This window comes from Sarcophilus harrisii, chromosome 6 (genome assembly GCF_902635505.1).
Source record: "Sarcophilus harrisii chromosome 6, mSarHar1.11, whole genome shotgun sequence".
NCBI classification, from domain to species: Eukaryota; Metazoa; Chordata; class Mammalia; order Dasyuromorphia; family Dasyuridae; genus Sarcophilus; species Sarcophilus harrisii.
This window is the reverse complement of record NC_045431.1, coordinates 28,231,398-28,248,477: the sequence shown is the minus strand read 5'-3', so window position 1 is coordinate 28,248,477 and position 17,080 is coordinate 28,231,398. Positions and strand designations below refer to the sequence as shown.

Sequence of the window (17,080 nt, the reverse complement as noted above, 5' to 3'; positions counted from 1 at the left end):
GAATAGCCAGAATCTTTGTGGGACGATCAAGAAGCCAGTGTTAGTGAATCAAAGGGCAGAAGTCTGGGAATAGGGTGTAGAAAGATTGGAAAGGTAGAAGATGAGAAATTAAAGAAGGAAGGGCATGGTAGGATGGTCCTTTAATGACAGAACAAGGAGATTATGATAAGTAGATCCGGGTTCAGAACAATTTTTTTAAAAAATATTCTTTTTTGAAAGAAACTTGACAAACATCAGTAAATAAGAATGTTTTAATATATAAAGAACGGAAGAGGATTGTATGTGAAACTGACTTTATTATGTTCAGTTTGCTTTAAGTTTGTAGTAATTTTATCAGTTTTTTTTCTGCTTCTCACAAATCAATTAATACAAATACATATTTCTAGTTTTCTCTAAATCTGTCCCTTTGATCATTTCTTTCATCACAGTAATTTTCCATTGCCTTCATATGTCACAATTTGTTGATCCATTCCCCATTTGATAGACACCTATTTTGTTTCTTGATGGGGAGATTATCACAAAAGTGCTGTTATAAGTGTTTTTGTATGTATGGATCCTTTCCCTCTGTTTGATCTTTTTGGCTACTGTGGGAACACAATTATATTTAGACTGCTCACTCCTGTCTGAAACAGGGTTGCCATTCCCAACCTATAAAAAGAAAACCTAGCTTTAGATTCTATCACATGAGAAAGCAATCAGTAGTATGCTTTAGTAGTTTAGGAACGATGTGTTAATGCCCTCCTATAGGCCAGTGGCTATAGGATGGACTGCTTGGGAAGTTTTTTAGTTGGCAAAACAACAATAAGAAACATTATCAAAAAGGACTTGGATGCATAGGATTAGGGCCAAGGAAAAGGGATCTTAAAAATCAGGCAGCCCAATCCTAGAGGAAGAAAATGTGGCCATGGAAATTGAGTGACTTGCAGCTAATAAACAAATGTCCAAGTTAGGATTTAATCCAGCTCTTATGGATCTAAATGTAGGGCATTTTCCATTCCACCAAGCTATCCATCTTGGCTAGGAGAAGCATAGAGGTTGGAGATCCAGCAAGAGAAATATATTCTACACCCTAAAATATTTGTAGCAGCACTTTCCCCTGTAGCAAAGAAATGGAACAAAGCAGATGGCCAAAGATTGGAGAATGTCTAAACAAATTGCAATACATAAATAATGAAATATTAGTGCACTCTAAGAAACACCATGAAGAGATATAAAAGCAGAACCAGGAAAATGAGAAACACAGTGACTACAGTTATGTAAATAGAAATAGAAAGAGCAATCTTCCCTTTCCCATCCCTCCAAAAACAACTGCAATCACAAATTACTCTTGTTTGCCAAGGTAGGAGACTATGGGTATGGCACATGAGTATATTCTCAAATTATTGATGTCTTTCTTAGTTTTGCTGAATTCCTTGTTTTCATTTCAAAGCATAGTTCTCTTGGAGGGGGGCAAGGAAGAGTGATACATTCAGAAATAAAAGTGATTCAAAACCAACAAATATGGTTTCTTTTTAATGAGGGGAATGGTTTTCAACAATAAAAAATGAAAAACTAGATAAATTGAATTTGATGTGTACCTTGTGATCAAATGCAAAAGTCTTGATCATTGAATTAGAAGATTGATATTTAGGAGGGGGATCAGAGTTATAGGGGTTTTGAGACCTTTCTGCTTAAAAATGAAGCTTAAGAGCAGATGGTCTTTCTAATGGAGAAAGTGTAGACTGAGAAGAGCAGGTGGTGGAAGACAGAACCTTAGGGAATAATCCTATTTAAATGGCTGGAGGGAAAAGAATTATCTGAGATATTTAGAGAGATGATAAGAAGAGTAGAAGAGTGATGGTAGAATAAAGTAGAGGAACTCAAAGTAGGAACTTTCAAAAAGGAAAAGAGTATCCCTACTGCAGAAGTGTCAAAGAAATAAGGTTTTCGATTTGGTGTAGAAGATGCGTGGTTATCTTAATGCAGTTTCGTTGATCATTGAAAACTAAAAGCTAGATGTCAAGAGATTGAGGAATGAGGGAATGGATGCTGACAAAGTACGATGGAAGCAATAGAATTCTTGTTTGACAAGGCAGTAACAAACCTTTTGAATATTGCTTTTAAGATACTGGAAGAGTTCACCCATCCAGGAATGGTTTGGGGAGGAAGGGAAAGACAAGACCAGTCAGGAAGTTCAGTGTGTGACTGGCATCTTTGATATTAATACCAATCTTTGAAGTCCTGCTTCTTTGTCAATAGGATCAAAGCTGAAGGTGACCTTAAGGACAGTAGTCAGCAAGTATTTATTAGCTACCTACTATGTGCCAGACACAGGATAAAAGAAAGGGTCTAAAGGGGGAGATGATAAGATAGATAATAAGGCTAAATTGGAGATAAATCACCAGAAGGAAGGAGCTAGCTTTATGGAGGATTGAGAAAGGCTTTGTTCAGAGAATTGGACTTTAGCTAAGGACTTAGATCTGAAGGAAGATGCGGAAAGCCAAAGAAGAGAGTTCTAGGCATACAGGAGAGTCTACTGAGTGGCTCAGGGCATGGAACTGGAGTAAGGAAGATTGTACTTGGCTTTAGATACTTACTCACTGGATAGACCTGAGTAAATCTCATCTGTAAAATGGGAGTAATAATAGCACCTATCCTAAAGAATTATTCTAAGAATTAAGTGACATAATATTTGAAAAGTGGTTGGTAAAGTGCTTGGCTCATAGTGGATGCTAAGTAAATGTAGCTGATATTTATTATTATTATTATTATTATTTAAGAACAGTGAGTAAGTCAGTGAGAAAGAAGAAATAAAAGGGGAATACACAGGAGGAAGTCAAAATTTAAGGATTAGTTGGGCTAGGAAAGGATGGCCAATAGTATATTCAAGTAGTTTTCAGCAATCAGGTGAGGGAGGGCTTAAAATAGTCCCTGTCCAAAGGACCTCTATTCTTGGAAGCTTGAACCTCACCTCCCAGCCCCAATACACAGATAAGCATACATTTAATGTGTCCCAGATCTTTTCTTGCACAAAACAAATGAGTGATTTTTCTCATACCTGGAAAACTGAAGAAACTAAAATATGCTATAGTATTGCTATTGAATATTAAGTAGTTTCAGTCATTTGTACGATTCTGAAAGTGTAATTATTTGGTGACTCTCCTTGTGATAATTGCTTGCCGTGTCCTATTGTTTTGGTTAGTTTTGTTTTTGTTTGCTGAAGCAATTGGGGTTAAGTGACTTGCCCAGGGTCACACAGCTAAGACATGTTGTGTCTGAGACTTAATTTGAACTCTGGTCCTTCAGGGCTGGTGCTCTATCCACTTGTGCCATCTAGCTACCTCCTCCTTCTCCCCTCCCCCCCCCCCATCCTATTTTATAAAGGATACTCTCTACACTAGATTTTTCCTAAAAAGATTTTGTATAGGTGAGAAAATAGGCATGTGGGTTGGTAGTTACTGGTTTCTAACCAGTATTACCACATTCATATTTTTTCCAGTCATTTTATAACTTCTCCCTCAGATATCTTGAGTTAGTGAAGTCTTGATTTTGATACTGGATTATTCAAATTACTTGAAAATAAATTGTTTCCAACTCTTGGTTTATCTGATGAAACATACAGTTGTTTGTTAATATGCTAGTGATTGATTACTTGAACTTGGAGGTGGTTGAAGTAAATGGAAGGGTCAATTTTTTCTATGTAAAGATCAGTCATTTGTGAAGATTAATAACTTGAATTTTTTTGATTGGATTTGTAGAGCACTTATTCCATTGATCTACTTAGTTATTTTTTGCCCAGTACCATATAATTATGGTGCTCTATATTTTGAAATAAATTTTGATTCTGAAAGAAGACCACCTTCATTAATCCTTTTTTCAGCCTGCCTTTTATATTTCCCGTTTATTTTTACCTAGAAATTTCTGTGTGTGATGTGTGTGGGTGTGTGTCTTTAATCTTCCTTTTATTTGTTGATATAGTTTTATAATTGTCCAGAAATAAGTCATATGTTTCTAGGTAGGTCAAGCTTCAGAAATTTGAATGGAAAGGACTCCCAAAGTCATCTCTTCCAAGGACTGTTAGGGAAAAAGAATATAGCCCAAAATATAGGACAAGTGGCATCCAGATTCAGCTTGAAAATTTCTAGTAAAAGTGAATGAATCTACCTACAAAGGCAATGAATGCCATTACTCTTTTGAACAGCTGATTTGTTAAGCACTTTTTTAGTTATTGTAAATTTAGTTTTTTTCAGCTTGCACCCATTGGGCCTAGTTTATCTAATGCCTATCTCATTTGACATCCCACCAAATACTTGAAGACAGTTGTCATGTTTCTCCTGAGATTTTTCTTCCTTTGTCAAAACCTTGCAAGTTTCTTCAGCTGATCCTTTCCAGCTTCTCATTATCCTTCAAAGGCCTGATATACAAAAATCACCTTCCTATTCCTGGAAATAAATCCCCTAATAGAGCCCCAAATTACTCTTTTTGTTATCTTTTTACTACCAAGTCTTTGTTCTTTGTCATTTATGGTTATGGGAATTACAGTTAGAGGAGCATAGGTTTAGAACGGGAAGGGACCCCAGAGACCACTGGATCTACTCCTCCTTCATTTTACAAATGAAGAAACTGAGACTTCCTCAGGATCGGACAGCTAGTGTCAAATACAGGACTTCCTGACTGCAAGTGTAGTGCTCCGCGTATCAGGCCATGCTGCCTTAGAAAGTTGTACTGAGAAGTTATGATCATCATCTATGGTCATGTGGCCAATATGTCTTTCTGTTCTATCTATTTTTATTTTCCTCTCAAGTTTGTAATTAATGCTTTCAAGTTTTTAGAAGTATCATAACTTTTTAAAATTCATATTTATTTTAGGATTATAGGGAATGATTTAGGGATGTGTATGGAGAGAATCCTGTCAACTAGGTAGAGGAAAAAGTGAATAACCTAAAAAAAGATAACCTTTTCTGAGCTTCCATAAACTATACAAAGATTGCTAAGAGGTATTACATTCTCTAGGTTTACATTCTCTCCCCTTTGCATTTATCTTCTAAATATTCGTTTGTTTGGTATCTATATCTAGCCACTTGAATTTATTACCATCTAGTGGCAGAACAAAGAATTTTTTTTTCTGGGATCATTTTCTGGCAGGACAGTCCCTGATAAGACAGGAAAGATTGACTTTAAGCTTCACAAGTTTTTTAGAAACCAGTTGCTCCTGGATTCAGTCAATCTTACTAGAACTGTCTTATAAAAAGATTAAAATTCTGCAGTTACAATGATCATAACTGTTGACTGGAAGACTTTCATTGAAATATCTATCTTCAAATTAAAAGCCTGGAATTTTCTTTCCTTTAGAAAGAATCATCCCTTTAGAAGAGAGGTACAATTTGATACCTAGGGAGAGTAGTATGAGTCAAGAGAATGGAGCTGATCCAAGAAATTAGAGGTTGCATCTTTTCAAAGAAGAGTATGAAATGGTATGAAATAGCACAGAATGCCTAATCAATTATGTTTAGCTTTAGTGTGGATATTCTGTCCCAAACTAATTTAGTTTGTGTTTTATTGGTTTGAGAAGGGGATAAAATGGATGACAGATGGAAATTATACAATTCAAACAGAAGGATCTGTGGTCTCAAGAGATTTGGATGTTTGCTTAAAACATGGCTTGAAAGCCATCCATGTGTACTTGTTCCGTGAATCGCTTGTCCATACTCTCCTGTAAGTTCACCATGGGGGGGTGGGGGGGTCAATTCAGCATGCTTGGAGCCCTTTGCTTGATCCTCTATTTATCATCCTTTAACCTTTTTGAAACTGGCTCCTCGAATACTCTACCCAGATAACATCTTTACTCCTGTTCTTTGACAAAAGACTCCTTTTGGATTATTTTATAGTCTGCCTATTCTCTTGATGCACCTTTCTCTTGTTCTAAGAATACTCCCACTCCTCCCTCTCCCTTTTCCTATTCCTTTCCCTTTCTCTCCCTCTCTCTCCCCTCCTTCCCCTTTCTTTCCCCTTTCTCTTCCTCCCTCTCTTGCCCCTTTCCCTCTTCTTCTCCCTCTCTCTCTCCACCTTATATCTCCTACCACTGTTCTCCACTATCTCCTTTTTACTTGTTTTTGATGAACAACTGGTCCTTTTTTCTTGCTGACCAATCATTCAAAATTTTCCCTTTTTCTTTCCTAGCAGATTTTCCTTACTAATATTCTTTCTCTCAAGATAAGAGGATTGATGCAGACAGAAGATATGCTACAGAAAGAATATCTGTTTGGTTTGTGGTTGGGCCTAATTTATATTGCTCCAGGGTTTGGATATTTTAGTATTCAACAGTGGCTGAAATGTTTCGTTTTTCTTTTATGGTTCCACAACACAGGGTGAGTGGGGTAAGTGGGGAGGAGGGATAGGGCCTAAATCTACAGGAGGAGGATCCACATTGAACTCTCCAAATTCAGTCTTTGGGCACTCAATGACAAGAGTTTCAACCTAGAAGGTACAGAACCTCCATGGTATCTAGAGTAAGGTGGCTTCCATATGTCATTCAGGAAGATGGGCCAGGTTTAGAACCCCTACTCTACCTTTTTGTGACTAATGGTGGATAAGGGAGAAGAGACTGAGGACGCAGATTTAGAACTTAATGAACTTTGGAAGTCATTTAGTCCAATCTCCTTACTTTACAGGTAAGAAAACTGAGACCTAAAGAAGGAAAATTATTTGTTCAGGATCACACAGATAGTAAGTAGAAGAGGTAGGATTCACAACAGGCTCCAAATCCAGAGTTCTTTTCCACTGTGTCATTCATATATTTGCTGTTAGTAGAAATATTACTGCAACATAGGAGAAAGCAGGCAAAGCATAGGCTCCTATTTTGACTCTAGTTTGGGAAAATGACTTTTGGTTCATGAAAGCTGCTCAACCCAGATTCTGAATAGGATTTTGTCAAGGAACCCCTACCCACCTAGGAATAGCAGTAAGGATACAGGTTAGAGGCAGGAACTTAAGAATTATTAGTGGGCCCTTCCTAACTTAGTACTTGGTGGTAGTGGATTACTGTTGGAGTTCAGCTTTCTTGTGAAGCAAGAAAGGAACATTCTAAATAAAACAGGTAGATCCTGGAACCCCCACTCTATTTTTGACAGCTCCACTCCTCTTCCTAACCATGATATACCTTCAGGTATGCTTCCTTACCCTTTTACCCTCTGCCATTCTCTTTATCACTTTACACTACTCTGCACTATATCAGGTAACATTGATTGCCATTTACTTAATATTTATATTTTAGGTTCATATTTTATTCTTTTTTAGTCTACCATTTTGGTTGTATTTCTTTGATCTTTGAAATATTAATAGGCCTGTTTTTAAGAAGCAAATCCCTTTGAGCCATGCCACCAATAGTTAGCACTTGGATTATCAATTGTACTTTAGAAAGATGAACTAATAGTATGTTTCATTGAATAGTCATTAGGTATTAGGAGACACCAGGAGAAAAGTGTGTTATTGGAAATGGGAGAGTATCAAAATTAAACACAACAATTTTGCTGATCATGCCTCCTACTTTACCAGGCAATATCTTTTTTAAAAAGTTGTTTATTTGCACATGACATTTGTTTTTAAAAATATCCCTCCTTTTCCCATACCCAACTAACCATCGTTTCAATCGGTCTTAGCTAGCTATCTTTTTAATCAACCAACAGGTATCAGGCCCTGGGAAACAAAGTTTGTGTGAAAGGGGAAAAGCAGTTCAGCAAAACTTAAAGAGTAGGTTTGACAATAAAAGGAAATGCATATGAACTATTAAATTTCCATCACTGGAAGTAGCCTTTTTCACAAAGATTGTGGAAATATTAACCAAATGTCTGTAGTAGGATGGATGTTTTATAGATTGAAGAATGCTTGCTGGCTTTTCTGCAACAAGAGAACAATTAGAAATTAAATAAGTGTAATTATATTTGCCTTCCTTAGAGGTTTTGCTTTATTATCAAAGGAGCACTGCTTCTTAATGAATTTTTCTAAATACAAATAATTAAGATATTAGTAACAAACTATATTCAGCTTAGATTTGGCGACCTAAGTATTAACTTAATTCTTAATTTTGCAGAATATCAGATTAAAGTAGGAAGTAGGTATTTAATTCAGAGGTTTTTCTTCTATAACTACTTATGAAATGAGAGAGGAGGCAAAATAACATAATTCCAATAAATTTATTGGTAATGTTGGATATGTAGGTTTTATGTGACATCTTGAAGACTAGTTTTATAGAAAGTATTTGATTTAGTTCTCTTCAACCAATTCAGGGAAAAAAATGTGTTCAGGTTTCAGTTTTTTTAAAAAAGGTAGAAATCAGGATTTTAAAAATAGATAATGTGCCTCATTCTGAATAGTAACAGTATTGAAAATTTTGTATAAAAATGGTATTGCTAATTTTTAAAGGAACTTCTTATTGATGTTGGTTTATAGATTTTTTTCTTTTTATTTGTATCAGATGGTAGTAAAAACTTTTATGGACATGGATCAGGACTCAGAAGATGAAAAGCAGCAGTATCTTCCTCTAGCCTTGCATCTTGCATCTGAATTCTTCCTCAGGAATCCCAACAAAGATGTACGTCTTCTTGTAGCTTGTTGTTTGGCTGATATTTTCCGAATCTATGCTCCAGAAGCACCGTATACTTCCCATGACAAACTCAAGGTAAATTAGTTTTTTAAAAGCTCTTTTCTTTTTTTTTCTTTTTTTTTTAATTTGTTACCTATCCTATCCTGTGGAATTTATGAATTTGTTGTTAACCATTTCATCAAATGAAAAGTACATGGCTTACATTGTCTTTATTAAGAAATATAACTTGTTCATATTAATTGAAATTATAGCAATTTGGGGATGGTTCCTAAAACTGCTTATTTTGTTTAATATTAACAAAATATGCCCAGTAAAAAAAAATGCAAATGAAAATGCAAAGTGTGAAGTGACTATAAAGTAATGAGACTGGCATTAACAAAACAAATTTGTAAACTCATAGGTTTTTCTTTTCAATTACTTTGAAAACTTGGTTATTTTGATGGTGCTGCTTTCTTAATGGTTTTTGGAACTCCTTATTTGGAACTACCTTCAGCGTCTTTGTTACACTCTTTATCTCCTATAATGGCAAATCTTTGTTCTTTAAAAGGGTGGTGGGGAAGAGGGGATTTGAATTTTTTCAAACAGTCCAAGTCATCTAGAACCAAGCTGGTGAATAAGGTGGGTGATCAAGCTGGGAAATACTATTGTTCAAGAGCTGATGGAATGCATGTTGTGAGCTAGAGCTTTGTTGTGGTGAAGAAGCCAATTATTGGGTCACAGTTCATCCCTTTTGTGTTGTACAGAATTTCTCATGCTTCAGAATTTCTGCATAATGAACCTATGTTGGACCTTGTGTGATGAATTTTGCATAAACAAAGACATTGGTGTCAAGGAAACAAATCACCTCTCTTGTGATTTTGATATGCATGCATGCTTTGGAGACTTCACATGTATACTTTTTGAGGCCTTTACAAGAAAATTTTGGCATTTTATACGTCAGACTTTGATTCTTGGTTTTTCCGGCACTCTAGAAATATCATGTCTCTTCTCGTCACAGATTCCTTCAAAATTCTCGTTTCCCTGAAAGATAAGAACAAATGTTTGTCACTTAAAATGTATAGTGTGGTATTTCAAGAATTATTATTGAAATTTAGGTTCTCTTTCTGAATCATCCTTATTTAGTTATATGAATGAATCAGAACTCTTGACTGTCAACGTTTTGATCAGTCTTTTTTGGTGATTTTTGAGCATTATTATAGTCTTCTTCTTTGCCTTCTTTAAATCTTATGCCATTTAAAGACTTTTACTCCTGTCATTACTCAATCTGTTGAATGTCTCACTTGCAGATTTATGTAACTTCACTCAAAATTTCTTATTATTATTTGATCTAAAATTGGTCACTCATTTTTATGCTGACATGAAACAGCACACACTTATGTTCTTCACAGCTGCTAGCACAAGACTGACTGCTGACCTTGAAATTACTCCTGCTGCAAGTTGAAGCATGTTGCTACATGTCTCTGCTATGATCATTCCTCCTCTGCTTCCACAAGCTACAGAAGAGAATCACTCTCATTACTTTATAGTTACGTCTCGCATGTACAAGACTAAGTACTGAACATGAATGTATGTACAGGCTGAATAGGGGAAAATTCCCACACCTGGCTTAATTCTATAGAAATAGTTTCCTGCCTTGATGGAGGAATGGGCTAGTGGGTGGTATGCTAGGGGAATATGTCTATTTGTGTTTTACATTGAAACTTTGCTGTGTGGGTTGCTTTGTTCCCCCAATCTGAGAACGCTTAAAGATGTCTGGAAATTAATAGCTGCTTTTACTTTTACAATCCCATTTCTACAGTTTGCATTTTTTTTTTCATTTATCTGTCCAGTTACGCAAAACCAAGCCATTTAGATAAGGAGAAAATTTTTGATTTATTTTATTATAGCCACAGCATTAATGATGCGAGGGAGAATAACATTATTTTGGTTTCTTTGTTGATCTGTTTTATACTTTTGTTTTACAGGACATATTTTTATTCATTACAAGACAATTAAAAGGTTTGGAAGATACTAAGAGTCCACAGTTTAATAGATATTTTTACTTATTAGAGGTAAGAACTTTATTAGAAATGGTATGCTCTTCTTATGTAGTAGGCCAATGAGAAATAAGACCACTCTGAAGCATGAAATGGCTTTCATTTTATATAACGTTCAATCCCCCCCACCCCACCCCCATTTAACTATCGATCTCTTTTTTAATATTACTACCCTCCAAGCTTTCCTTTGTAATAGAGAATTAAAAAGGGGAGGAAAAGAGCAATTTACCAAACCAACTAATGTGTTAATCAGCAACTTCTACAGTGTGTTGGAGCAGCCACATATACTATCCATACTCAGAGGCTACCATTTCTGCCAATAAGAGAGGTTCATTTTCTCAAGCTAAGCCATAATTACATAGGTGTCAATTTTGTCTTTTTGTTATTTTTCATCTACATCATTGTTAACATTTTGTGTATTGTTTTTCCTAATTCTGCTTTTGTCACTCTGTAATGGTTCTTACAAGTCTTGCCATGCTTCTTTTAATTATTCTTATTCACCATTTTTTACAAAATAGTTACATTTCTTTATATTCACAGTTTAGTCAAATTAGTCTTATGTCTTACTAATCTGAACTACATTCTAATTTTTTTAAGTTTTATTGAGAACCAAAGTTTTAAACTTCTCTCTTTTTTAATTTTTTAAACAATTTAAGCTAAAAGCTTTATGTTCTCATCAAGCAGATTTATTTAATAATTGGAAAATGGATATTTAACCTTCCTTTAGTATCTCTACTTTTTTTGGTGAAATTTAATATTGGACTATAGATGGATGAATGTTTCAAAATTCAGCTTGTATGCCTATTGTACTTCTATAGATTTTTAAAACTTGATTTTTTAATTATTTTAAAGTAGTTGTAGTATTATTGATTAGTAAAGTTGCTCTCTGTGTGTATAATTCAATAATTTTGTTGTTTTAGAATTTAGCTTGGGTTAAATCCTATAACATCTGCTTTGAATTGGAAGATTGCAATGAAATTTTTATTCAACTTTTTAGAACTCTCTTCTCAGTGATCAAGTAAGTTGTTATATATATATATTATATATATTACTTTTGTTTAGATTTCTTTGTTTTTTGGGGGGGGATTTTCTTTTTTTATTTTTTTTTACTTCCATATACCATTTATAATCAAGATCTTTTGGAGCAATATAAAGAATTATGTTCCAGCAAAATACTTAATAGGGAGAAAAACCTCAGCAGAATGCTAACAATGGAAATGTTTTTGGCTTAACTTTTATAGTGCATTTAATGTATTCAGCGCTCTACTAATTACTGTGGGAGGCTATAGAAGTAGTTCCTTCCTGAAAAAAGATTACAGTATAGTTGCATATAATTGTATTTGAGCTTTTGTTATATTTATTATATATTTTATTGCATATTTATATGTATTAATATAGTATATTGAGCTTATATATATATATTATGATTGATATCTTGTGCAGTAGATTCTCCTGTGGATTGTTTGGATTAAGTTTAGATTTTTCTCAGGATTTCTATGAATTTCAGTTATAAAGAAGAAAGTATTGGGGAGAGAGTGAAGGATTTCATGAAAAAATAGAGGAATAAGCTTGATGAAACTGAGCTTAAGAATTATTTTACTTAAGAGTCTTGAATGAGTAAGGGAAAGTAGTATTTTGATTTTTCCAAACCAGCCAAAAAAGAAATGAAAATAATTTTTAGTTGTATTTTGCCTTTACAACATTGGAAATTACATAAGACTGTTTTTAATACCTCTCACCTCCCTTTTAAAATCTTTCTCCATTGTTCCTTTGGCACTCAGTATCCTCATGTAGTCCAGAATTTCTCACCTCAGTCCAAAATTACATACTACTCCTTCCCCAAAGTAGCCCTTTTTTTCCTTCCTCCCATTCTCTATTCTAATAGAATTACTTCTGTAGTAGAATATTGATTTATGTGGGAAACAGTAGCTTTACTATAACTAGTGTACTAAGTGGTTTGACTCCTAGCTCATAGTAAAATACTAAAAATAGCTTTGCAATTACAATGTTGTGTACATTGTCTTCCTGGATAACCCCCTTGCTCCCTCCACAACCCTTCCAACACTTATCCCCCACCCATTTTGTGATAGAGGCACTTGAAGTTACAGGGATTGGTAAAGTAACTGCCACTAATATCCAGAGTCAATAAATTTAAATTTTTTTTTAATGGCTATTAACACCATCTTCATCTTTTTTACTTGTCATTGATACTTTTGATTCTTGTGCCTTCAAAAGAAAAAGAGTAAATAGGAGATTCATAAGTGATATGAAAAATTTTAAATATAAATTTTAGCTTTTCCTCCTTCAGTAGGAATTAGTATGATTACAAATAGAAACTTATATTTTGCTACTTTTATATTTAGCTATTTTTGTTTTTTCCTTTTCCAAATTTTTGACAGCAATACAAAAAGCTAAATAAGTAATTTGGTCAAAATACAGTGAGCAGAAAAACTCCAGATAAATGTACCAATAATAAAAGTAGTAGGCAGCTTTTTCTTATTTGAGGGATATGGATGGAACTGAGCAAAAAATATTGAGTGATCTTTTAAAAAATGACTAAGTGCTGCTAATTATCCCAATCCCACTTTTGAGGCAGCTAACAAGATTGAAGGTAGATATGACAGCTTTTATTTCTATATTCCAGAATGTTATCATTTGGGGAAGGCAGAGATGAGGGGAAGGGAGATAGAAAGAGATAGATGTTTGCTGACATCTTGGCCCATTTGGTTTGTGACTTTGGGGTCATTGAGGATTCCTAAATTGAGTAAATTATGAATAATTTTAGCTAAATGTTCCTTACTCTGCCTTTTCCCCTCTTGTGCGGAAATGTTCTCTATTGGTTGTAAAAATGAATAGTTCAAAAAGTGTTCTTGATGAGTAAGATATCAGTTCTGTATTCAATTTTCTTCTCCCTTCCCCTCCTCCCCCCTTATTATAGCTTTTTATTTACAAGTTATATGCATGGGTAATTTTTCAGCATTGACAGTTGCCAACCCTTTTGTTCCAATTTTTCCCCTCCTTCCCTCCATTCCTTCCCCAAGATGGCAGGTAGACCAATACATGTTAAATATGTTAAAGTATATGTTAAATACAATATATGAATACATGTCCATACAGTTATTTTACATCTACTGTAATGTATCTGAGATCACATTTGAACTCTGGTCCTCCTGATTTCAGAGCTGATTCTCCACTACCACCTAGCTGCTTCTATTCAATTTTTTTAATGCTAAGATTTGGTATCTCAAGTCACTGTCATTTCCTCTTTCTAATTCTCTTGAAATCTCTTTCATGTGAAGATTTATTTTTTTCTTGGAAAAACATTTCTTTCCTCGGAAGTAATTAATAAACAAATAAAAATGCCAGAATGTTATTGTTTATTTTGACTTTAAATCTATTTGTGTCAAATTAATTTTTTTTTTTTTAAACACACTTAGGGAACATTTTTTTAAAATGCAGAATTGTGGTCAACAAAATAAATTTGTTAATCCAGCCTTTGGAGCTAGAAATTTGGGTTAATGAAGTTAATTCATATTACTTTTTGGCAATGTGAGAACTAGTGGTGATTTAGAGATATGAATTGCTGTTGTTGGGGCAGCTAGATGGCGCATATATAGAGCATCAGTTTTAGAGTCAGGAGAACCTGAGTTCAAATCCAGCCTCAGACACTTAACAAGTACTTTCTAGTTGTATGACCCTGGGCAATTCACTTAACCCCAATTGCCTTGGCACTTTCTCTACCTCTATAAACTCATTATTTGTGAAAAACCTGTAAGGTATCTAAGTTGAGAGATGGAGATGGAATGGCAATGAGAATAAATTAATCTTTTCTATAAAATCCCAGAGAAACTTGGAGAGGTTATATGTTGCTCCCAGTTTTATATCTATAATTATGTGAACTGTTTTCACATCTGTTGCTTTTCTTATTGTGTTATGTTGTATCATAATAGTTTAGGTTAATTAAGCATGTAAAAAGTTTTTGCAGTATATGGTCAGATTTTGAATTGTCTGAATTAATGCAGTTATTAATTAAATTACTCATTTCTATTTCATATAATGCACTTTTGTGCAAATTTGAATCTGGATAGGTTAATTTTCTGGAAATTTTCAATATTTCATTTATAGTAATGAAGGAATACAGTGGAAGAAATTAAAAAATTAGCTTCCCCTATCTTGCTTGCTATTTTGACAGTATTTTCATGTGTCCCACTTTGTGCCATGAAAAAGCTGAATACTCTTAGACTTAGTTTTGATTTAAGCAAAACTTAGGTTCTTTGGTTGACTAGTTCATACTTTGAGGCCTACTAGGGCAAAAAGAGTTTAATCCTACTTAATTAAACTCTACTTTCAAACTTTAATATGGATTGGGAAACAAATTAAATATCCTCTTTCATAAATTACTGCTTCTTTGCAGAATAATAGAAAATTGTAAAAGTGAATAATTCAAAAGGTATTCTTGATCTTATAAGATATAAGTTCTATATTCAATTTTCTTCTCGTTTAATTATTTATTTAATTTTGCGGAGGCAGTTGGGGTTAAGAGACTTGCCCAGGATCACACAGTTGGGAAGTGTTAAGTGTCTGAGATCACATGAAGTTCAGAACAGTTGAACCAGAACAGTTCGGCCTTACTTTGTCATACACACACACACACACACACACACACGCAAGAGCAAACCAAAGGGATCCAGAGAATGAAAGAGTAAAAAACAGAATTAAAGGAACGGGGAGGAGGAGGAGTAAATTGAGAATTGATAGTATAATTCTTGTAGATTGTGATCTCTTGACTTAAAATTAAAATTTAATATGATTTATTCTTTGTCCTTTTAGCAATAGCCACAACAAAAAGGTACAGATGCATATGTTGGACTTGATGAGTTCTATCATCATGGAAGGTGATGGAGTAACCCAAGAATTATTGGATTCTATTCTTATTAACCTCATTCCTGCACATAAGGTCAGCATAAGCTATTAATAATAGAATTTCCTGTCTCCAACCTTTATTTTTTTCCAATAATCTTTATTTTTTCCACCACCCACAAAAAAAGAAAAGAAATTGTAGCATTCTTTGTACCTACCAGTATCATAAAGCTAACTTGGTGTAATTTAATACCCTCTTTTTTTTTTTTTTTTTTTTTTAATTAAATAACTTTTTATTGACAGAACCCATGCCAGGGTAATGTTTTACATTATCCCTTGCACTCACTTCTGTTCCAATTTTTCCCCTCCCTCCCTCCACCCTCTCCCCAAGATGGCAAGCAGTCCTGTACATGTTAAATAGATTACAGTAGATCTTGGATACAATTAATACCCTCTTAATTCTGAATCAACAAGTACTGTGTTTAAATATCTTATACACCCCACCCCCAAATCAGGAATGCTGTCTATACAGTATCTCAACCCTTTCTGCAGGGAAAATACTAATTTTAACCCAGGTAAAAAGTTTGATGTTTTTTTTCTTCTTAAATTCCAAGAGATGAAATATATGATTTTACATTTCATATTACACTTAGTGTTGCCTTTTGCTAATATATTTAAACATAGGAACAAGTCATGGGATAGTTCAAAAGTAGGCTCTGTTAGACTCTAACACTCTTCTGTTGCTTTTTGTTTTTGTTTCCCTGCATTTGACTTTACACAGTTATCCTGGGTCCCTAAGATATTGAAAGTTTTGTGGCAGTATTCTACTCAGGGCAGCCATCCCTGCAGGCAGTAATCAGGGATTTAAGAGTCAGCTGGCTATCTTTCTCTCCCAAAGTTTCATTTCCTTTTTTTTTCCCCTTGGATTTTGTTAATTGGCAGAAAATATCTATGTTTTAATTGCTATACATCTTTCCTTAACTCTCTTAAAGATATTAGTATTTTTTTGTTGTGTTTAAAGGGTAGTTCTTAGTTGCTTAGCTAGATTTTAAATCTATCTTCTGATTTTTTGAGTCAACTCCAGGCAAATGACAGACTACCTTTATTTGAGGAAGAATAACCTTTTCATTTAATTTCCCTTAAGTGTTGTATTAATTGGATATGTTCTTATTTGAATAGTTCAGTCTCTTAAAGTAGTGACAAATTCTGAACACCATCTGAGCATAGAGGGAGATGGAATGTTTCTCCTGACCTTGTTCTGTGCCATGCTAAGAATCTTAGCAAATGATGGGAAGGGATCTTCTAAGAGATCCTTTGAGATACAGATTCTTCTTTCAGGTTGTATATGGGTTGGTGGTTGTCAATGAAATAGACTGTTAAGGATAATGTAAGGCAGCATGCTAGAGAGCTGAAAGCACATTAGAGTTCATGTTATGTAACCTCATTTTACAGAGGCGGGAACTGAGGCCTAAACACAGTGAGTGTGACTTGCAAGACAAACTCTTTTCACCTGAAACCTAACATTTTAGCAATACTAAGTTGCACTCTAATAGAAGTCATGGTGACTGTAAAAAAAAAAAAAAGAAGAAAGCCCCAGAGCTTT

At 34.4% G+C, this 17,080-nt stretch overlaps 1 protein-coding gene across 5 annotated transcripts in view; it reads left to right on the top strand.

Moving 5' to 3' along the window:
* Positions 1 to 17,080, top strand: part of PDS5A (PDS5 cohesin associated factor A) — a 133,028-nt gene that overhangs the window by 46,313 nt on the left and 69,635 nt on the right. For 4 of the 5 annotated variants that reach the window (XR_004230019.1, XM_031941543.1, XM_031941542.1 and 1 more), the window contains exons 3-6: positions 8,453 to 8,656; positions 10,546 to 10,632; positions 11,538 to 11,635; positions 15,448 to 15,574. Coding sequence is in view for 3 of the 5 variants with exons in the window: in XM_031941543.1 (XP_031797403.1) it covers positions 8,453 to 8,656; positions 10,546 to 10,632; positions 11,538 to 11,635; positions 15,448 to 15,574 (516 nt within the window). In the remaining 2 variants the exon portion in view is untranslated. Of the gene's footprint in view, positions 1 to 8,452; positions 8,657 to 9,969; positions 10,148 to 10,545; positions 10,633 to 11,537; positions 11,636 to 15,447; positions 15,575 to 17,080 lie in introns of those variants that run through there. The other variant, XR_004230020.1, reaches the window with a different exon arrangement.